The 23,642-nt window shown below is 44.2% G+C and overlaps 1 protein-coding gene across 2 annotated transcripts in view; it reads right to left on the bottom strand.

Annotated features, from left to right (window-relative positions):
- ubash3bb (ubiquitin associated and SH3 domain containing Bb) overlaps nucleotides 1-23,642 on the bottom strand; it is a 46,300-nt gene that overhangs the window by 6,871 nt on the left and 15,787 nt on the right. For both annotated transcript variants that reach the window (XM_086260480.1, XM_086260481.1), the window contains exons 2-7: nucleotides 9,080-9,133; nucleotides 5,178-5,364; nucleotides 1,547-1,745; nucleotides 987-1,156; nucleotides 668-876; nucleotides 5-149 (exon numbers count right to left, since the gene is read on the bottom strand). In XM_086260480.1, coding sequence (XP_086116606.1) covers nucleotides 5-149; nucleotides 668-876; nucleotides 987-1,156; nucleotides 1,547-1,745; nucleotides 5,178-5,364; nucleotides 9,080-9,133 — 964 coding nt within the window. The remainder of the gene's footprint in view (nucleotides 1-4; nucleotides 150-667; nucleotides 877-986; nucleotides 1,157-1,546; nucleotides 1,746-5,177; nucleotides 5,365-9,079; nucleotides 9,134-23,642) is intronic.

The raw sequence follows: 23,642 nt of genomic DNA, 5'->3' as shown, positions 1-23,642 counted from the left end.
GTACCTGCATTGGATGACAGATGAGACTATTGGACGGCGTGTCCCCGGGACTTGTGCTATCGGGACGGCGGCTGTCCAACAGTCCATCGAACAGGCCTCTGTCTTTACTGCCCTTGTCACTGGCCTCACAGCTGAAGAACGAGTGGGAGCTGTGGTTGGTGGAAAAACACTGTCACTGTAAATCTGGTGCTACGCGAATAAAATGGAATTGAACTGAGCTGAGAGACGTGTGTGATGTGAACCTTTAAATATACTGATTGTTTCTTTGGATCCTGAGAAGTAAGGTTAACGTTGCCATATGGAAACACAGCGAGGCGGGGCGTGGTCTGTGATGCCGCTGCAGGTGAGATGGATGCACCTGGGCGGCATCTGCAATCATGCTTAAAATCTGTGCTCTGTCTGAGTCAGTGCTGTTGTAGTCGATGTGGATGTCAAGCTGTGAGCTGTAAAGCTGCAGCCGAGTTTGTGAACAGCAACCGCGTGCAGCCAATAAAGTGTGTAAGACGCTGAAAAGCACGAACATGTGGACGGGTCCGCCGTGGTTTTGTTACGCACAGATTCTTTGGTTTGGGCTAGCTGCAGACGCACTGTGCAAAGCCTACAGTCATCAGTGAAGGTGCACGCTCATAAATATTCAGCAGCAACGTTCCTCGTGTGCTACACTTACGCATGAAACACCCAGGTGTCAGATTCATCCGCCAGGCTCACATAGTTCTCAGGCAGCAGGCCGGACAGCCCGGTGGCGAGCGAGGTCCCGTACACCCAGCCCTCGCTGGTACTGTTCTGATCCACGGGAGACATAAAGACGAAATCCCCGGGAACCAGCTCCAGCTCATCGTCGTTCTGTGGCACGTAGGGGTACATCACCCTCAGGGTCTGCATCGGCCAATCACAGACAAGCAGAACATACAGACATCACTACTCAATAGCTGTCCTCAGTGTGTGCAGTTCTGGAGCATGCGGGGTTTAGTCTGAATATCAGCTACCTCGTGGTTAGCAAAACGAATGTCCCGGGAGAACAGAACAGCCAGCCAATCACATCCCAGCTTCACTTCAATGCCCTTAGCGAGTTTCTCTAGTGAGGGGAGGTGATCACTGGGGAAGTTGTAGGCTAGAGTTACATGGAGCTGCTTCTTGTGAGGCTCCACGTGGACTTCTGACAGAGACAGAGGGACAGGAGACATGTCACACAGGGACTGCTTTCAGAACAAAGGCGCGCTTTGCTTTCAATCTGAAGAAACCTGTGTCTGTTTTTTTCTTTAATGCTAAACAACCAAAATATAACAGAGCATCCGCTCTGATAAGATGTGGGCGCGCCCGCTGTACTCGGAGTGACAGAATGAGCGAGGCCTTCAATAAGCTGTTAAGAACGCCGTTCACAACAAGCACAAAGGCAGTCAGCATGCATTACTCTGTGACAACAGTGAAGTGATGCTGACAGACGGTGACACACTGTGAAAGATGGAACAGACTGACAGGAAGACACACGTCTTTAATATCAGAAAGCATTGTGGGTGCAGATATCCCTCACGCTCGTACTTCTTACCTGCCTTCCTGACAGCCTCTGCAGCAAAGTCAGCTGCAAACAGCTTGAGGATATCGGCCACCTGCTCCTCCACGAAAAGACCGATGAAGTTAGAAGATGTGTAGAGCTCCAAAGGCAGCGGGCTGGGAAACCGACCCCGCCACTGCTGTACGCTGGCCTGGAGGGCTTCGCACAGAGCTTCTACTTTGTGGTCTGCACACTGTGTAAGCAAGAAGAGATGGTCAGAGTGAGGGCTGGGTGCCATACTGATGCACATCTGTGGAGTCTCTGGAATATAACAATGATGCTGCTCATTAAGAAATATCTGCTGTGAAGAAGATGTAAACATGCAGAACGACAACATACAGTTTTAGAGTGCTACACATTTGTGTAGTTCGCTTTTTTGTAAAGTTCACAAAACTCTCACGTGTGTGGATGTTACGCTATTTCCTCTTGTTTTGAAAGCTTCTTTTGTGGCTTCATGTGGTTTATTACTTTCCTTTTTTAACTTCCTCCTTTGATGTTTTCCCACCATTGTATTTGCCTTGACTCAGTTCACTTGTCTTATTGTCCCTCCTCCCTATTTCAGATATTCGTATTTACCAGAAATGTCTTCAATCTTAAAGATTTTGTACAAAGATCTCTCTTCTGGCTCTTGGAGGAGGCGGACGCATCTTTCACCCTCTCCTTCCCTTATCTTCCCTGCTGCTGCTTCTATGTCCTTGTCTTGTCCGACTCTAACCCTGAGAGAGTCTCTTTCTCACTCTTGTTCTCTAAAACAAAGAAGAACTATGGATTTGATCAACTGGTCCCTTAATGCTATTGACACTCTATTCTCGACGAGAAGCCTGGGTTCGGGAGAGCCAGAGTGTCCCAGAAGGACGTTCCCTGCTGGACACACGATGGACGGGTGGCAGAAGTGGGGGGTCGTGTGCCTGGCGAGACTGTCTATCGAGGACATTGAAGACATCTACTTATTCGGACCCATGATAACAGGGCTCTTGCTGTTTGGAGCTGGCTTGGCCCTGGCTTACCGGAAAGTGAAGAAAGAAGTGACTGCTGTTCAAAACCCCACAAGGCTCGCCGCTCTGATGGAAACTGTGGGAAGAGCGGTGAGTGCTCAGACTGTCCTTACTGAACGAAATATGGGAAAGATCTTGGAGGACTCACGGCTCTTCAAAGAGAGATACACCTGGAGACCAGTGATGGACATTAGAACGAGTGTAAAATGGGTGCAGTTCGACCTAAAACCAGTTACCTACATCTATAATGCGGCTATACCCCCACCCCGACGGCGCCAGCTGCTTGAAGGTTGATGCCGAGGAGAACAACAACATTCTTCCGGGAGATACGAGAACGAGAACGAACTGACTCAAGGCCACCTGCGTAGGCTGCAGACTGTTGATCTTAGCCCAACAGGCTAAAGGACACTTTCTCAGGCTGAACTCAGGACACACACCCCGACACGCACACATGCACACTGATACTGATATGCACTCACCACACTCCCTTCCCCGGATCCAACGCCTCCTCCCATGCTTACTTCCCCCATGGAGACAGCGGCTCAGCTGGAGGCGCGAGGACTCGCAGCGTCCGTGACGACTGTGTACATCATATCTGTGCTTCTTTACGTGCTATGGAGTTTTTGTGTTTTCTCCTCATGACGACTCACTGGTTGGAAGTCATCATGGGCAGAACCCTTTTTTTCTCCTGACTTTGCCCCTATATGTTACATATCTCACTGTCTATCCCTTTTTTTGCTGCCTCGCCTGACCTGTCTCCCCAATGGAAGTTTGTATATTGTATTGTCGACAGACCCAGTCGACCATACAGGCAACTGCAACTGACAAATAAAGCTTATCCTTCAATTAGTTCTTCAATTTTTTTACGATTCAGTTCTTACTCATCTCTAAGGCTACGTTCACACTGCAGGTCTTTATGCTCAATTCTGATGTTTTGATCAAATCGATTTTTTTGTCTGGTTGTTCACACTACAAATAAAATGTGACAGCAAACGCGCTCTGGTGTGAACGGTTTACAGCCCTCAAAGCGGCCTGCATGCGCAAAAGAAGACGTCACACACAACGCGCTCTGTTTACGGAAGTAAAAATGGCGGCTACATATGGGCTCAAAATGTGGTCATAAATATTTTGTACTTGTAAAAAAGATTTGTGTGTGTAAAAAAGATTTGTGTGTGGACTTAGCCAAAAAAACCCTGCAAGTTACAAGTACGAATTTTGACCCTATTTTTCTTCCTTTAAGCTGATTGGTCAATGTCATGTCAATCACAAATGTAACAATCCAATCAGAGAACAGATGGGTTTGGCTGTCGGAGGGGCGCTTTTTTTGAACTGCAGGTCTTTGAAGGGAATAAATGCCCTTTTACATGCCAACCCAGCGTTTTCCTTCATCACCACGAAGGAAAACAGTCTGTGGTCGTCCGAGTTTGGTGATTTTTGTGTCACAGGTCTACGTGTTTAATACAGGGACTTCCACAGCCTTTTCAACAGCGCTGCGGATGCAGGGGGGGGCAGTGTTTTGGAAATGACAGTCTTCATCACAAAGCTTTCTTCGTTATGAATTAGCATACATGTTTTTATTGAACATTTGAAGAACTAGCAAAAAAACCCACAAACTCTTGTAGTTCACATAAAGTCAGAGATGAAAACGACAACGAGCAGGTGCATCTAGTGCAGGTACTGATGCAAAAACCCACAGAGCCCAGCAGCCAGCAACAAATTCTGGATCCTTGGCTTTTAGTTAGCAGTTAGCATTAGCAGCACATCCTGCGTCTGATGTGAAAGGACCTTTATGCTGCGCACTGTGACTCACAGCAATGGTCCTGGGTCAGCCCTGACTTTGTGTTAGACTAATCCTAAAGTAATAATGTTATTTCTAACCACTGATATAGCACAACTTTATCCTTTCAACAGCTGCTGAAAGTTAGGGGACCTAGCTGCTATCGGATATTTATATAGAGATTACCCTTCAAGGACCTGCAGTTCAAAAAAGCGCCCCTCCGACAGCCAAACCCATCTGTTCTCTGATTGGATTGTTACATTGGCCAATCAGATGAAAGGAAGAAAAATAGGGTCAAAATTCGTACTTGTAACTTGCAGGGGTTTTTTTTTGGCTAAGTCCACACACAAATCTTTTTTTACACACAAATTCTGTTTACACATACAAATCTTTTTTACAAGTACAAAATATTTATGACCACATTTTGAGCCCATAGCTACAGAGCTAGTAGGTGTTGTTGCAGCAGTCTATCAATTTCTCCGGTGCGGATGATTGGCGCCTGTCTTGTGTCAGTGACGTAAAAGACTGATTTGTGCCGTTCACACTGTCACAACATGATTGGATACGGGTCGCATAGGGTCAAAAAAGTCGGATTTGATGCGCTTTCGCCTGCACTGTGAACGTAGCCCATGACAGCTGGTCGTTAGCAGACACTACGAGCTCTGATGGCACCATCACATGTATTTTCCTATTAACACTGTTGATGCTGTTTCAGTGATAAGCCAAAGCTTACCTTAAACTATTCAGATAAATAACTTTATGCACAAGGACAAAGAAGAAAATAATCTATCCAGATATCGACGACTACAATTGTTGAATTTCAACCATGAAAGTTAAATCCAGTATAACTCACCATGAAGAACTGGCAGAGAGTAATATGGGGGAAAATGTTGTGGGCTTTGTTCTTGCCACAGGTGATCCGGCTCTGCTGCCAGAAATGGGAAAGCTGGTTCTGAAGGGGCCCGCTGGGTCGCAGGTAGAGGACGTACTCTCTCGGCAGCGGGTCGTCCAAGAACGGGTCGTCCACGTGTGAAAACAGCCTGTGTGTGACATGGAAACGTCTCACATCGTGCTGCTGTGACATGTCGTACATTTACTTTCACATGAAACCTTGAAAGAAGAAACGGGTAAGTGCACATATCTGACAGTGGATTATTTCAGCTGTGCAGCCAGATTAGTGCCGGAGCCCTGCAGCTCACTTCGAAGTGGAACATTTCCTGTTTAGAGACTCTGGGACATAAAATGCTCCCCCTCGTCTGCTTATTGGCTCATCACGCTGCTCTCGCCAGGAGCATGGACAGTGGTATTCGACTGAATGTACTCTTTGGCTTTCAAGAAAACTACTTTTCTTCAGATTATTGGAACAGCCAAATACCCTCATATGAACACTATCCTCCACATCTAGAGCTTAAAAGGCCCAGAACAGTGTTTGTTTTTAGGCCCACAAGGATAACACTGACTGTTAGAACGTGAGCACTGACCACCCTGACAATACTCAGTTTCATTTCCATACAGCGCCAAATCACAACAACAGCCCCCTCAAGGTGCTTTATATTGTAAGGAAAAGACCCTCCAGAGAAAACCACAACAATCATATGACCCCCTGTGAGCAAGCACTTTGGCGACAGTGGGAAGGAAAAACTCCCTTTTAACAGGAAGAAACCTCCAGGCTCAGGGAGGGGCGGGGCCATCTGCTGCGATCGGTTGAGGTGAAATGACAATCAAATGAAAATGAGAAAAAGCAGAATCGAGTGAGTCGAGGCCGTCTTTGCACACGAATCATTTAGGTGTTAACGTGCACTGCACAAATACTGATGGTGCTGTGTTCCTGACCCCGCCCCCTCTACCTCTAAAGATAGATTTTTCTCTATCCATCTTTAAATTTGAAAATCAGCCGTGTTTTTCTGACAGTCGGGTAGAAGAGGGTTAGTCGCCACTATTGTGTTTGCTGTTCCTGATTATGCTCATCTGTTTATCGGCTCACACAACAGGGATCTTCGATCCAGCGAACGTGGCTCGTGCATCTCTGGGCTTTGTATTCTACAGTGCGCCGTCCTCGGCTTCTTGTTTCTCAGATTATCTCCTGCCATCAACCAGGATGTCTTTTCTCATATGTCCCACGCAGCGGACGCTCGTCCACTTCAGACACGTTCTCAAGTGGAAATGAAAATGCTTCCTGTGTGTGGCAGGACGCACGATGCCCACTGTGAACAATGGCTGAGTGGGCACGATTCTGGTCATCTGCACTTCTATGCAAACTTTCATGATCTGTAAAGAAAGCGTTGCCGTTTTCTTCAGAGGGATTAAGAGAAGATGAGCTCTGTGCAGCAGTAAATGATAAATGCCTGTGACACATCACATCCTGTCAGAGCTGATTGTGACTTATTAAAATCTTATCAGACCATCAGTTTGACGCACACCCAACTGTTTTAATCATGACTGTTTATTCATTGCTCAACTTTTATCCCACGTCAATCAGTTTCACAATATACGAACAAGCTGAGCACACCGTCCCTCCAAACCTACAAAACACAAAGTCAAACACAATAGAAAGACATACAGGAGCATAGCTTTCACTACAGTACTGTGCATTTTAAACTAGGAAGGCACTATCCTTTAAGTGAGAATTTAAACATGTGCAGACATAAATGCAAATCCAGTATATAAGATAAAAACTGAGTACAGTTTAACAGGCTTGAAGGTCAATAAATGGTAAAAGGACTGATTCTTACATAGTAAATGGTAAATGGTAAATGGCCTGTATTTATATAGCGCTTTTACTAGTCCCTAAGGACCCCAAAGCGCTTTACATATCCAGTCATCCACCCATTCACGCACACATTCACAGTGCGTTATGCAACATGCCACGTCCACACGAACACTTCCTTCTATGCTTTTAGTGCTTTCTAACATGCACACACATTTAAACTCAGAGAGCAGGCTGGTGGGAGCCAGGCGTCGAACCAGCAACCCTGCGATCAGCAGATGACCTGCTCTGTATTTTCTTTAAGTTGTCTTTAGGAATAAGAAGCCCTTTTTCGGATGCTGGCAGCCTTTTTGTTCTGCTCATTGTCAATAATGTTGAAGCACATTTGGACTAATCACTCCATCAGAGCTGTTGCCGCTGGTGATCAGCCCAGTTTAGTCTGTTTGCCTTCAGAAAGACTATGTGGCTGTATCCCAATCCAGGGTCTGCAGCCTTAAAGGCCGCATTTTAAGGCCGATTACATCACAGCAACGCGACGAGGGCTGTCCCGATTCAAAGGCTGCTCGAAATGCGGCCCTCAAATGCGTCCTTCATTTCCCTGAATTTTAAGGACGTGGCGGTGTAGACTTCGTGGCCCAACATATCCCAGAATGCATAGCGCGGCGGTGGGTGTGGATAATTTTGCCGAAAAAAAACGGCGGATGAGGGGCGGCCGAAGAGTAAACTTTAAGTAAGTACTGAATATGATGTCACTTATTTATGTGCAAATGTTTAATAACGAAGAACATGAAAACATTACTGGTGGCCACATGTCGGCAAAGTCATGTGACATTAGTGACGTTTGTACTAACTTGGTTTTAAAGCCTTTACTTTAAAATATACGCCGTTCAATAGCTGAGCTTAATCTCACAGAGAATGATCAAAGCTCATGTAGGAACAAAGAAATGAACAAAAGATTTTCTCCTTCATTTCTGTCAAACACAGCTGTATGACACGTTTCCAGCTGTTAGTATCATGGTTGCTAGGCAACCTGGGCAGCGCAACGAAGGCTAGACCGTCCCATTTCACAAGCCTCGCACTTCCGGCCTTAGCGGTCTTTGAGTACGCGGCCCTTGTGGACCGTTAAGGCTGCGTACTTTAAGGCTGCAGACCCTGAATTGGGATACAGCCTGTGACAGCCACTTTCCACTGATGAGTCAGCAGGCGATCAGCTGAAGGGCCAGATGCAGCTCTCAGGTTCATGGTTAATGACACGGCTGCCTGATACTCTTCAGATACTGCGAGAAAATCAGAGAATCAAAGGCAAATTTGGAAAGACTGTCAGAAAGCCGGAGACCAAATTTGAAAAATGACAAACGACTCCTTGGAAGCAAAGTGTAAAGAAACGAGGACTAGCTTCAGACTGGCAGAACGACGCATTTGTGCCAGTGCTTCAAATCTAAAGAGTAAGAATATTACAGCTCTTGTACTTCACTCATGAGTAGTTCAGTTCAGTTGAGATATATATGCTAGAATACAAAATGCAGTCTGTCATTAATACAACAAACATTTAAAACCAGTCACATGAAATTCAAACCTGACTGAACAAAAATCTATAAAATATTTTTTAATATTGTTGAGCCAACCAGATGAAGTTACACTCATGTTTGAGGTCAACTTGGACTGAGTTATTTCTGACTGCATACTGTAGTATAGCTGTACGTGTCCCATGTAACAGTGTGAACTGGTTTATTTAAGTACCGAACGCTTTCCAGTTTAAAGTTATTGGTAACAACAAACTGCAGGTAGTGGGTTGTTGTTCAGACACTGATGAAACCAGTGTTGCTGTCAGAGTGAGCTGCTGTGACAAAAACACAGATCTGTGTCTGCATCGTCCTTTTTTCCACAAAGTGTTTGATTTACACTCAGCTGCAGTTGACCTGCAATTATTTAACACAGTTTTAACACACTTGTCCAGCAGAGGGCGGTATACGATACATTTCACTGCCTGGTGATGTGTCCTGTACACATGATGGAAATGTGCTGTATACACGTTTAGTTGAACCTACCAGTCACATGCTGCTTGGACACTCCGACCTCCAGTCGACACCAGAGCTTTGAGTCTGTGAAAGAAGAGAGGAAGAAAAATGAAACGTACGCCTTAAAGAAAGTTCACCACAGCACTCAGAGACTGCCACAAAGGGCTTTTTTTGCTCTTTGTTTATCTTTGAGTTAAGGAACAAGATGATCTTGTTCGCATCCTGAGGAACTTTCTGGCTAAACAACAAAACAGAAATCAGCCACACCTATGTGGACGCACACGAGGGCTCGAAAAGAAAAGAGTATGGAAAAGTTGTTGAGCATACCTAACATCGAGGTTTCTACAAACAGTGAAAAAGGAAGTCTTTGGTATTCTTCAGGTTTTACTTGTTACTCAGTATTTTTTTAATCAGTGGTCCAAACAGCAAACTCTATTTTTGTATTTTATAATAATGATGAAGCTTTTTTATGCAAATGGCACAGTAACTGGTTTAAAAATGTTTATTTTCTGCCAGACAAAAATGGTCCCAGTGCTGCACGATCATATTAAACGCTGTTTTCCAGAGACAACCAATAAGAAACAAATCTGGGCTGAGGGGGCGAGGCGGTAGTTACACTCGCAACAGCAGTAGCACACAACAAGAGCAGGAGGGAGAGGGAAAGAAAGAGAGCCGGGTGCAACAAGAGACAACACCGTCACATTGGAAAGGTACAGTAAAGAAAATGAGTGACACCAAGAAAAGAAGCAAAGTCTGGAGCCATTTCAATCTTATGACAAAACAAAGGCAGAGTGTAGAGTCTGCAAAAAAGGATGTCATATAGAGCCGGCTCCACAAACAACATGCACAGGCACCTGAGAACTGTCCACCTATCAGTGCAATGGGAAGATAAAACACAGTCAGCTGAGTGTGATATTAATATTTCTAAATGACAACCTTTCCCTTAATTAAAGATCTGGGCGTTCTTTTTTCCCCTTTTTTCCATATTTTAATTTATATTTAATTGTGTTGTAGTTTGTAGTGTTTTGTGTTGTTTCACTTTAAATTTGTTTAAAAGGAAAAAGCTGAAAATTTAAATAGTTAAAAGTTGAAATGTAAATAGTTGTTTTTTTGTATTTTATAATTTATTTATTACATTTTATGTGGAGTGAATAAATAAAAGTATATTTACAGTGGCCCCTAGAGACAAAGCACATACACACTCCAAAACACAACAGAAGTGCTCCAGGATGCTAGGGGCCGTGTTGAGCTTTTGTTACCTGGTGGCTACACAATATATATATATATTAATTAATTATCAACAACAATATAAAATTATGCACAAAAGGAATTAGTAATGTAAAAAAACTTGGTTTTCTTTATGTATGTTTATATATAAATATTTATGGGGACCCCTAGAGACGAAACACGTACAAACTCCAAAACACATTTCTAGCGTTAACTGAACTTCCGAAACAGAGCTATATATATATTTTTTAAAAAAATTTATGGGGACATATATATATATATATATATATGTATATATATATATATATATATATATATATATATATATATATATATATATATATATATATATATATATATATATATATATATCCTGTGGGACTTCCAGATACAGACGGACAAAATGGTGGTGGCTAACCAACCGGACATAGTGGTGGTAGACAAACAGAAGAAGACGGCCGTAGTGATCGATGTAGCGGTTCCCAATGACAGCAATATCAGGAAGAAGGAACACGAGAAGCTGGAGAAATACCAAGGGCTCAGAGAAGAGCTCGAGAGGATGTGGAGGGTGAAGGTAACGGTGGTCCCCGTGGTAATCGGAGCACTAGGTGCGGTGACTCCCAAGCTAGGCGAGTGGCTCCAGCAGATCCCGGGAACAACATCGGAGATCTCTATCCAGAAGAGCGCAGTCCTGGGAACAGCTAAGATACTGCGCAGGACCCTCAAGCTCCCAGGCCTCTGGTAGAGGACCCGAGCTTGAAGGATAAACCGCCCGCAGGGGCGTGCTGGGTGTTTTTTAAAAAAAAAATATATATAGCTCTGTTTCGGAAGTTCAGTTAACGCTAGAAATGTGTTTTGGAGTTTGTACGTGTTTCGTCTCTAGGGGTCCCCATAAATATTTATATATAAACATACATAAAGAAAACCAAGTTTTTTTACATTACTAATTCCTTTTGTGCATAATTTTATATTGTTGTTGATAATTAATTAATTAAAGCAACAAAACAACCTGAAGAGCCGGCTCTCTAAAAAGAGTTGGAAATCCCATCACTACACAGAATCACTTTTGTACTACTTTTGTGAGAATATCACAGAAATGCAGGCCGATGTTTCATCCAAGCATGAAAAAGTGATTTGAAACTTTTGTTTTAAAACATTAAAACAAGGCACAGATGAAAGCTATTCAAACAAATACATGTTGGCATAATTGTCTATGTAGTTACACACAGAGCAGACATGGAGAAACACTTTCATCACCTGCTGTTCATGTTGACGGGTGCTGGACAGGTACCAGGGGGCTGACGCCCTGACGACGGGGGAAAGAGACAACGTTGTTCACACCGACTCTGAATCGACACGCAAAGTCAGCCAACACACACAAAATAAAAACTTAGCAAGGCTGAATGTCTTTCTGTAACTGAGACGGGTAACTGTTTATGTCTCTGTCATTATCCTCCCAGCTTTTTCCCACACATATGTGGGCATCACATTCTGGGCTGAACTAAACAAACATGGCTGCAGCTCAGTGGTGACGACCATTTGTTCCTGATGTACTTTTGTATTGGGCACATTTACAAAGAGGGAGCACCTTTTTTCCCTGTCCCATGACCGATAAAATCAGAGTTTATGAACGTTCGAACTGAACATTTTTATAATTCTTTCCGCTCCTGCTGTTGGCTCTAAATGTCAGGGTGTATGCGTGAGTGACTGCATGTTTGTGTCACACCGGGGATGGAGAAAGACCAAATGTGAGTAAAGATGAGACGCCAACACGGATCGCGAGTCAGAGGAAGCGTCAGTTCCTCACCAGCAGCAACATGGAAGATGATACGCAGCGTGTGTAGGATGATATTAGCGTCTTTCACTCAGAGTGTGAACACCACACAGGGCTGACTCCTCTTTACAATAAACTGACACTTAAGAGTTGCTTGTAAAAGTGTTACTCACCGTTGGAGTGATCATCATGGTTGTGTTTCATGTTTTCTGCTTTGTAATTCAGAGAGGGGGAAGGACAGTAGGCTGCAGTAACGGTCTGCATCCTCAGTTTGTGTGCAGGCCACAGTGAGCAGTGAAGATGAAAGAGCCACTTACACAGAGTGAACCGAAATGTACCCTCTCACGCCTCCAGCCCAACCTGGAGCTAAAGCTGCCGAGGAAGCAGAAACGGCAGCGCATCAGATTATTCAAATTACAGTCAGAGAGTGGAATTAGCCACCGCTCGGAGATACGAATCTGAACACGCTAATGTGGTTTTCATCTCCGGGCATTCAGAAGTTTATTCTGTATGCCACGAGCTATTGTTCCTGTGGCACAGGGGTACTGCATACGGCACGGTCCGAAGGTTTGAAAGCACAAAGCTGGTGAGCAAACTAGCCTCCAAATGAATGCTGAGGCTGCTTTTCACCCTCCACAACAAAACTATTCCTGCCAGCTTAATAAAGCAGTAGTTGCATCAGGATCTTTGCGTCGTCTCCTCACCGCAGATATGAAAGATGATGTTTTTCCTGCCCGGTACAAGCAGACCTTACAGTGTCCACTCAGACTTCTGTTCTAAATAACTTCTCACTTGGTTTGCAGACAGACTGCACATGCAGCCTTTACACAAACAACAAAACACGTCATTTGCCATTATTCACCCATTTTATCGGAAAGGACACATAAAGTGTACACCTTACTAAAATAAGTTTGCTCTTTAAATTGCTGCGTTTGATGACTTTGTTGTGGATTGAGAATTTCTTCCAGTCAAAGCGAAGCAGACTGCACTGAGGTTGAGCTGTTGACCTGATCCGAGCTGTTAAACGTAACCGTACGTATCCCAGAACACAAAGCTTTTCATGACGCCCCACGCACAGAGCAGGACAAAGCAGTACTGTTGGGTAGATGCTCTGTGAAGAGGAAGAGACAAACAGCTTCACCACAGCGAGCTCAAAAAGCTGCAGCTGAGACCACAGCAGAGACGCTGGGCTGTTTGGGTTTGACGAAGCTGCTCGTGTCCCACAGGTAAGACCTGCGTATCACTGCACACATGTGAGACGAGCAGCGGTGGCTGAAGACGCACACACACAGTAAAGTGAGCCAGGGCTGGAGACATTACAGACGCTTCACCTGGCTGGCATTCAGTCTGAACACAAACTGTGACTACAGCACATCAGGCTTTCACAGCCCTTACAGCGAAAGCAGAAGCGGATTCTGTGAAACACTCGCGGTGCTGACGTGTTCGACTACACCGTCAAGCCGACACTCTGTCATATCTACGACATAATGAACAGATTCAAGCGTACATGCAGTGCACTCATAAATAATGCTCCATGAGGTAAATGCTGCATATCAGCATTAAAGCACTGAAAAATGTGACCTCGGAAACATGGCATCACAACCATCCTATACAGGCTTTATTAGTCAGAACTGGAAACATGAGACAGTTTCCTGCTTCTTTGTTTGTCATGACAAGAAGGCAGCTCAGTAGGAAAAAAGCTTTTGCATCACAACAGCTTTCAAAAAGACACTAAAGCCATAAAACGCAGACGCTGCACTGGACTCAAGGAAACCACAAACAGCCGACGCAGAGCCGGAGCGTAGAAACGTCCAAGAACACAAGAGAAGAGAGCAAATAAGAGCGACACAGAAAAGAAGCAACGTGAAGGTTTAAACACACACAGAAGGCAACCAGGGAGAGTGGAACCGTCACAGTAACAAGACACAGCTGAACTCAATCTAAGCAATGACACACAGGGAAGTTCAACTAACAGACAACAGGAAACACCGGCAAACTTCCCTGAGCTCTGAGGAACACACTCTACAACTCACTGGATGACAGCACAGATCGATGTGTCCTCAGATCACACGGACGTATTCACCACTGCGAGCTTTTAAACGCGATACTGGTACAACAGCTCGCACAGGTGGCCTTTGACCTCGATACAATTCAGTTTTGTTTTTCTACATCTCCCAGTACTGTAATGGTCCTAAGAAGCTCCACGCCGTGACAGCATGGTTCCTTCTTTGTTTCCACCTTTTAAAATGATGCTGCTGACTGGTGAATGCTAAAGTTTGCAGCTGAGACCAAAGTACCAAAAACATGCATCAGATGAAACTGCTGCAACTGTTTTCAACACATTTAGTAAAAGTAAAAAGCCAGAAATGAACGATTATAATAACATCAGTGACATCAGTCGCTTCTGAGAAAAAGCCTCTTTGTTTATTCTAGTTCGAACGAACGAGCCTCAAAAGAATCAGGAAGGAGAGAACGACAACACCAGCTAAATAAATATATAATAAACTATCTAATCTATGGTCACATCATATATAATACGTAATCTCAGATTGGTGCCGGTCGCACTCTTGAGTTTGGATGACGATCAGAGGAAGTTCTCAGATAAAAAAGGCTCCACGGCTTCTTCTTCACATTAAAAAGTATAAAACATTCATGTGGGCTGCAAGCACAGCTTGTTTCCATGAATGTACAAACATCCAGGAAGTTAGAAGAAGGGCTCAAATAAGACTTCCTCGGTGTGACTCGAGCTACAGTTGAAAGCATTTCTTTGTAAGTAAAACACGAGTTTATTTAGTCAGATGTGTGAAGAAAATGTGAGTGACAGTGACGGCGTCTGCTCTAAGAGCAGGTGAGTAACGGCTGCGTGTTTGTGGCGAGGACGGCCCCTGGTACGTGTGGGGAAAAGCAAACATGGCGTTCCAACATGGAGACCCGTCTCGATCTGCATCAAACCGCTGTGACGTTTAGAAATCACACGAGCAACATAACTACAGTGCTGTGAAGAAGGGTTTGCCCCATTCTTGTTTATTTTTGCATAACTGTCACATGTTTAGATTTCAGGTGATCAAACACATGTTCATGTGTTGATAATGATAATGTGAGTAAATGCAAAATGCAGCTTTTTAAAAAATCCAGTTAATCACAGTTGATTTAGGACTTAACAAAACGCAGGAGAACTCGGTTTGGATACTTCGAACAAATCACACTTCTTCAAGGAGTGCACATCAGACTGGCCAAAGACAGAAACGTAGCTTCAGAAGATGACTTTGTGAATCTGTTGCTGTGACAATCATTTCAACAATTATTTCAAAGAACCAAAACATTTGCAATAACATGAAGCGGCACCTTAAACTCGCCCCCTCATGATCGCGTCACAGAGCTTAGAGCTTCAGAGTCTGGGTGCACATTTAAAGCAGTGAGGTCAGTTTATAAAGTCAGCAGCCACTCGTTACGGAAACTTATGCGGAGAATTCAAACGAAAAGCTGAGGTAAAAATAGTAAATGGCCTGTATTTGTATAGCGCTTTACACATCCAGTCATCCACCCAGTCATCCACCCATTCACACACTGGTGATGGCAGCTACATTGCAGCCACAGCCACCCTGGGGCGCACTGACAGAGGCGAGGCTGCCGGACACTGGCGCCACCGGGCCCTCTGACCACCACCAGTAGGCAACGGGTGAAGTGTCTTGCCCAAGGACACAACGACCGAGACTGTCCGAGCTGGGGCTCGAACCGGCAAAAAAAGTGACACAGTTTTATATTTAAAGCCATTCAAAGCTGCAGTATTGATTTCTACATGTGAAAGCTCTCTGAGTTTGAACTCGATCAAAGAAACGTTTTCAAATTTGTTTCATAACTAAAAGAAAATAAAAGTGAAACTGTGTCTGGGTTCCCCTCGACAGCCTCCACTTCCTGTTCCTCGTGCTGCCTCTCAGGGTTTCCAGAGCCGTGGGCTGCCGAGTCACACGCGTCCATTAGAGGCGAGCGAGGATTGGAGGAGAAGCCTGGGTAAACACAGTGTGGAGCCTTTTCTGGGAACGAGCTAATGTCAGATTGCATCATGAAAGAAATCAGAGGCAGTGTGTTCAGAGCAGCGATGCTAGCGCAGCCTGGCGTGAGGTTTGCTGATCAAAGGGGGTGAGATCACTTGGGTCTGCCTCGCTAAAGCCTCAAAGGCCAGCTACTCACCACGCCCGCAGACTTCATGATGATGGCGCAAATCTGCTCACACGCTCTCAGCCCCTCTACGCTCATCATTTTAATGCTGAGCAGCACAAAGGCACAGCCGTCAGCTCCATGTCTGACTGACCCATAAACAGCTCGGCTGCTCGCTTTCATTGCAGTTTTACTTTATTACTGGACTCCAAGTGAGGTCCTGCCAAATAACTGCACTTTAAAGCTATGAACCAGAAATGATAATAGTGGTGAATATCAAATCAAATTTATTCATATCATTCTCATGTTCCAGAGTTTGGGTGCAGCGATCGATAAAGCTCGCCTCCGTTTTTACGTCTCGTTCTGGGAAAGTCAGAAGCAACTTATCTGCAGACCTGAGGGCTCGACTTGGGTTATTCTTTGGGTTGGGTTAAACGTGCCAGGATTGGGGAGATATGATCAAATTTGCGAGTGCCTGTCAGGAGTCGGGCCGCCGCATTCTGCAGACACGAGAGTACGGCCTGGTTAATACCAAAACAAAGACTATTGCAGCAGTCCAGCCTAGAAGAGATAAATGCATGCATCACTCTCTCAAAGTCGGCAAATGCCAACATGGTCTTGGTTTTTGCAACGACCCTCAGCTGGAAAAAGCTGGTTTTAATTACAGAATGTATTTGTTTGTCAAATGAGAAGGAGCTGTCGAGAAACACTCGATGTTTGAGTCAACATTAAGCGACGAACAGGGGTCAGAGGGGGCGATTAGTATGGTCTCTGTTTTCTGATCATTTATATGCAGAAAATTTAATGCGAACCAAGATTATTGTCATCAAGACAGTCAAGTAAAACTTTAGAGGAGTCTGCAGAATTGTTTCTAAGGGGAAAATAGATTTGAGAATAATCAACGTAACAGTGGAACGGGAGCATATACAGGGAGAAAAGTATTGGGCCAAGGACTGACCCTTGTGGGACCCCACAGGTGAGGGGGTGGATGTGGAAGAAGAGCCTGACAGAAAAACTCCTATCAGTTAGGTCGGATCTGAACCATTTAAGTGCAGTATCCTTAATGTCCACACAGTTTTCCAATCCTGATAGCAGAATTCCCTGATCCACTGTATCAAATGCTGTACTTACATCTAAAAGCACTAAAATGACGGGATTACCAGAATCGGTAATCAGTAAAAGATCATTAAGAACTTTTATGAGCACAGTTTCAGTGCTGTGTAGCGCTTTAGACCCAGACTGAAAGGATTCCAACATGGCATTAGTCTCCAGAAAGGCAACTTTGAGACATGCACGATGCATCAAACGTATATGAAACAGACAATATGGCAATAAGAAAATAGTTGGAGGGGAGCGAGCGCTGCACTGCAAAGTCAACATCAATCGGTAGATAACGAAATGTTTTCCGCTGTTTTTTAGGAATTACAGCAACTTTAATACAAAATGCCTCAAAACTGCACAGACTCTGTTTTTAATGACTGTCTGCAGTCTGAAACCAGTGAAATCACCATGCTGAGCTTCCTCTGTTGCTCTGCTATGTCTTTATCACACACGCCCATAGTTGCTGCTTGATTGCGTGGTTGGGTTGAAATCAGGTGACTGCCTTGGAGTATCCCATTTCTTTGCTGTCCAGTTCATTTTGCAGCGCTTGGCTGAATCTGAGCGTGGAGCTCTCTGTTCATCAGCGGTCACATCATTAATAAACAGCCAGACGTGATCAGCATTGCCTCCGCCATCTGACAGGTAATTGGCTATGCTTCAGATCACAAGTCTAATGTGGCCTTTGTGTTGTTGAGTGGAGCCGGTGATGGTAACCCCCATGTTTCCATTCATGAAGGTGTCTCCTGGTTGTAGACTTGCTCTTTAAGAGTGTTTGTGACTTGGATAGACGGTGTTAAGCTATAAGTAATAATAATTTAAGAAATAACTCTTTAATCACACACGTTAGTCATCTTCCACGTTCCTTTGAGTCTTTTGCCGTTGTTGAGCTTGGCCGGTGTTTTCGGGCCCCTCCAAATGTTTTTGCCGCCTCTCTGAGAGCTCGTTTTGTCACTCTGATAAAGTCTCCATCGCTCGTACTGACTCGTAAGCTTTCAGTGAAAAGGTGTAAATATAAATTCAACAGTTTCAGATATTATGTCTGCTTCATTCGTCATATAATAACAATAATGGGGGAAGGGGACAAACTACAGAGATCACCAAAGAAATCTGTAACTGAATGATACTCCAGTATGTTCTTGTTGGGTGGACGTCCATCATAGCAAACCTTAGATTCAATGGTTAGCCAAAACATTTGAAAATTTCACTAGGAAGTCACAGAACTATTAAGAATGCTTGCTATAAGAGAAATATGGGCCCCGTGTATTTCTGGAGCCCTGGCTGTGACCACTTCCTGCATCCCGATGACACACTGACTGCTCCACAGCTGTCCCACCACCACACAGTCCCGAGAAAAGCTCAAAACCCCCTCCACCTGTGAGCATGCAGCAGAGCGAACAACAGATCGTTGGGGGGAAATGTCCCCATGTGATCATTTTCCCAAACAGTGTTGAAAAAGATAAACATGGCCTGCATGCACACAGAGCAGATTATTTTCAGGCTAAAAACACTTCTTCAGCTCTACAAATGTTTGATATTGTAAATAACACATCGAGGCTCAGTCTGGCAGCTTAAAGGCATTTGTTAGGAGGAAAAACCCTCGCTCATTCGCACCCACAGAGATGTGAAAGCAAGTTTTCCAACTGCAAAGAGATCCTCTGTTAACAGCTCACAGAGACAGGAAGAGAAACAGACAGGCAGAGAGCAACACGCCCACGCAGCGCTGCGCCGACCTGCAGCTCGTGCAGCTCGTAAGGCTTCGCTGAACACAGCATGCCCCAAACAGGTGAATGTAATTAATAGCAAGTTAAACAGAAAGACTGATGACATCACAACGATAATAATTCGTGCGACGCAAAAAGCTTGAGACTAAAAGCCAAAGGAAGTGGGTTCTGGTTTGTCAGGCTGATGGAAAAAAAGTCCTTTTGTAATAAATATGTGGTCAATAGTGTGATTGTTTGCAACAGTACAAACACACACACACACACCTGCAGATTCCTGTTAACTAGCTGGTTTACGTGCACTCGCTTCAGATTCTTGTTTTTTGCCTGATTCGTCTTCAACTCTGAGCTTGTTGCATGAGTTTAGCTGAGACGCCGAGCTAAACTTAAGATAAGATAAAATAAGATAAGATAAGATAAGATAACCTTTATTAGTCCCACACGTGGGAAATTTGTTTTGTCACAGCAGGAAGTGGACAGTGCAAAAGTTATGAGGCAAAAATTAGAATACAATAAGAATAAATACAGTACACAACTGTACAGAATAGAATAAAATAAAATACTATATACAGTAGAATAAAATAAAATAAATATACAATAAGATAAAAATAGAATACAAATACAAATACTATATACAACTGAGTAAAAATACAACGATGCCAGAAAGGATTATTGCACTTAGTATTATTGCATATGTATGGATGTGTGTGCTTGATCAGTTAAAGTCTTTGTTGTGGAGTCTGACAGCAGTGGGGAGGAAAGACCTGCGAAATCTCTCCGTCCCACACCGTGGGTGCCGCAGTCTCCCACTGAAGGAGCTGCTCAGTGCTGTCACAGTCTGCTGCATGGGGTGGGAGACGTTGTCCATCAGGGATGACAGCTTAGCCGCCGTTCTCCTGTCACTCACCACCTCCACTGGGTCCAGAGGGCATCCTAGAACAGAGCTGGCCCTTCGGATCACCCTGTTAACCTAATAATCTCTGTGAAATGGAGTGTGTGTTATAGTGTGTGTCACTGAAACACCATCTATGCCACTTCTAAAGAAAAGGAACATTAGCACAGCTTCAGTCGTGGTTAACTCTGAAAAATAAATAAAATACAATCGGCTGTAGAAAAGGCAGCCTCTAATTTATCAAGCAAGAAAAATGTCTCCAGCTTTCCTCTGTTTCATATTCAATGAATTTTATAGAACAAGTTGTAAGTTAAACTTCTTTATAAATACAAATAAAAAGCTTTAAGATTTCCATTTTTTATGTGCAGCTTCTTGCTTTGCAAACACCCAGAGTAATATCACATATGAAAGCGCACGTTTATATATCAGAGTGACTAAAAGTGACTATTTATGTGGGCAAATATAACTGCAGCGTTTCCCTGAAATTAATATCAGGTTAGCTTTGTTGTTTGCTAAATCAAAACTGTCTCCCTTTAATTTTCACAAACAGATAATAATAAAAATAATGATGATAATAAGAAATAAAAGTTACTTTCTGTCGAGAAAAGTATAAGAACACTGGCTTTTGAAATCAAATGTATGAATCTGGTTCTAATGTAAAGAATTAAAATAGAAATGTCAGTGAGGTATTTTCAGCTTTGAAGTTTCTCTTGTTCTGTTTGAACTGCACTTTTACTGATGCGCCTAAAAAGGCCACTATGTTTGACATGTTTGACATTTTACTAGCATAAATAATTCATCCACTAATGTACGAGACATTTGTTCCATCGATTATTCAGGCAGACAGACAACCTGCAGCTCTACTGCCATCACGGAGCACCATGAGTCAGTGTTCAGTGGGAGGAATACCCCCGACTGCACAGACTCGCCGTAATGCTCTGTGTCAACTACGGCCTTAAAAACAAAACAGCTTAGAAAACGTGTGTGTGTGAAATATGTGAGGTTATGCTGGAGACCAAAATGTGAATAAAACCATCAGACCAAGCTAGCTCCTGTTATCATAGGACACTTAAATGTGTAGCTAACAGTCGATGTGTGTGAATGATTAGTATGGATTTAAACGCGTTTCCATGGATCAGTGTAATCCCAAGTCTCTGGACGATGGAAAGATTGTCATGTAAATAATAAAAATGCTGCTTTGTGACTGAACCACTTTCAACAATATTGAGCAGCAGGATGTTCCTGACTCTACACACGTCTGCTGGTATTAATATTTCCATACCACGCTGGAAAAAATGTACTGGTGCATATTAATTTGCTATTCATTTTCCCACTTCTGTGCTGACATGCGCTTGTTTTGCTAAAGAGGGTTTTGTGAATACAGCTTTGGTTAAATGATCCCCACCGTGTTTAATGTGTTTCTGTGAAGGCGTTCATCTGCTTCACAGCGTCTTCACGCCTGATGTAGCGCGTCTTTTCTGACAGCACCGATAAAGACAGCAGAGGCAGCAGTGCAGCATGTGCACGAGGCGCGCTGCCGCGCACGGCACAAATGTCACCAGGCTGCACGCCGCTGCAGGTTGAAATTCTGCTCTGAGCCTCGGCAAAGCTTCAGGCAGCCACAGGCACCGTCTTTGTACAGCAGCTGTTAGACGGCACACTCGCTCGCACACTTTAACGTCTACCACTGTACATTTGAGAGTATTGTTGCTTTTATCCTGGACAAACCCAGCAGGTCAGCTGTTGTGGGGGCAGGCAGGAGGACGGCTGTGGGCAAGCAGGAGTCACTGACCTTCAGCCTAACCCGGTGTTTTGGAGGAAAAAAAGAAAAGCAAATAAGAGCTTTAAGAAAAAAGGTAAAAAAAAGATTTGAATGAACACCAGCTGGGCTGATTCTGTTGGTGTCATATAAAACTACAAGTATCCTGATAGCAGAGGGTTAACCCAGTGATAGCTTGGACCTCACACGGTAACTAAATGATCTATTTTTCTGTCTTAGAATGAGAAACTATGAATCACATTTTAGTAATTATAAAACCAAAGACAAAGATGTGTGAGAACAAACCCGTGCAGCAAGGCGGCGTGGCGTTTTAGCTTCACGCTAAACCAGGGCTGATTTTTTAAATCATCTGTGCTATTCGTCTGCTTTCACTCTTCCCCCATAAAGGTGTCATTTAACAACAACTCCTGTACGCTTTGACACCTGAGTCTGCATCAAAAAAGATGCAGTTTGAACACCATTAAAACGGTTTCTCTGCACAGGCAGAGAGCACCTGTCCCCACAGTGTGGATGCCCCACAGAGACCCTCCTTGTGTTGTCTGACAACTGCTGAGCCTTAATTTGTTTCGCCTGCTTCCACTGACTAATGCAGCTCTGATGCATGTTCCCCTACATGCCAGCGAACGCTATGACAGAGCCGTTCCTCTGCCTTCGTGTTCACAGTGACGCTTTATTGATTCTCTTTCGTTTTTAGCTGGAAACTTCCAGCCACATGAACAGGCTTCACTGCAATAATTAAACTCTGTGTTGGTCTCACGCAATTTATCATCCATCCACAACATACATCCACCACAAGTGAGCCCACCCATGTGAAAGGAAACACACATGCATACAGACACACACACACCACCCACTCGCAGCGAGCCTCATTCAGCTGAGCCGTCCTGTCACTGTGGGAAATCCCATGGCTCTGTGTCCTCTGGCTGCATGCATCCTCACACTTCCTGTTTACAAATCTGACAATACACACATTTTCAGAGACCCACATGCAAGCGACCACACACAATTACTGCAGATGCATGACCGTGGCAGCGAGGGGTACATACACATGAGGGGAAACAGATACACGAGGCCGGTCGCCGCAGTGACCGCAAAGGTAAAACCACACGACTGGGTTCCCTTTGCCTATTGTGTTTCTCACTCACACACACACACACACACACACACACACACACACAGTAACGCCTTTTGACCTTAAAGCTTGCAGCTGCAGCGGTAAGCACTTTGATCTGTCAGATTAAAGCCCCCAGCTCGAGGACCATTTATGTGGCCCTACACTAAACTGATACTAGCATCTTTGAATTTCACCTTAAAGGGTGAAGGATTTAAAGCACCACCTTTGAATAAGGCACAGTTTTACAGGGTGGAGGTTTCAGTCATTAAAACGGTAAGCAGACCGTGTCCAGGGTCTCTCACCCAGAGCCCCCTCCTCCCCACGCTGAGGCTAAAACCTTGTCTTTGGCCTCACCGTACACTGGAAGGATTCATGCTTATTAATTCACATAATCTCCAGCAGTCCTGGGCTGCAGATATTGCTTTGGCCGTTCTTCTCCTCCAGCTTGGTGCGATTAGCGCTTTACATTCGTGAGCTCATTGGTAGCAGCCTTTTCAGTAACATCAGACGAATGGCCCTATCGAAAGCTGATTTTATAATCTGACGAAACAACACATTTTATAGTTTGGTTTGTTTCGTAGAACTAGTGCTGCGTGTCAACATGCAGTTGTAACATGTTCCAGGTGACCTGTGTGCAGCTGTTCATGTCACAAAGCTCTGGTCCTGCTTTTGTTCTACAAACACAAAAAGGCTAAAATGTAAAAGTTGTGAGACTCTCTCCACGACAGCCCGCACCGCGTCCGTCAGCTCGGTTTATGTTGTTTTCTTTCTCCATCTAATGTTTCCCTTCCACATCTCATACAGCTGGAAAAGGTCATTTGAGCATGTT

This window comes from Aulonocara sp. 'chitande type north' Nkhata Bay, linkage group LG14 (assembly GCF_057382095.1).
Source record: "Aulonocara sp. 'chitande type north' Nkhata Bay isolate Kocher_YH1m ecotype deep benthic linkage group LG14, A_spYH_male_GT1.1, whole genome shotgun sequence".
Taxonomy (NCBI): domain Eukaryota; kingdom Metazoa; phylum Chordata; class Actinopteri; order Cichliformes; family Cichlidae; genus Aulonocara; species Aulonocara sp. 'chitande type north' Nkhata Bay.
The sequence above is the reverse complement of the archived record's forward strand: the minus strand, read 5'-3'. Positions and strand labels throughout refer to the sequence as shown.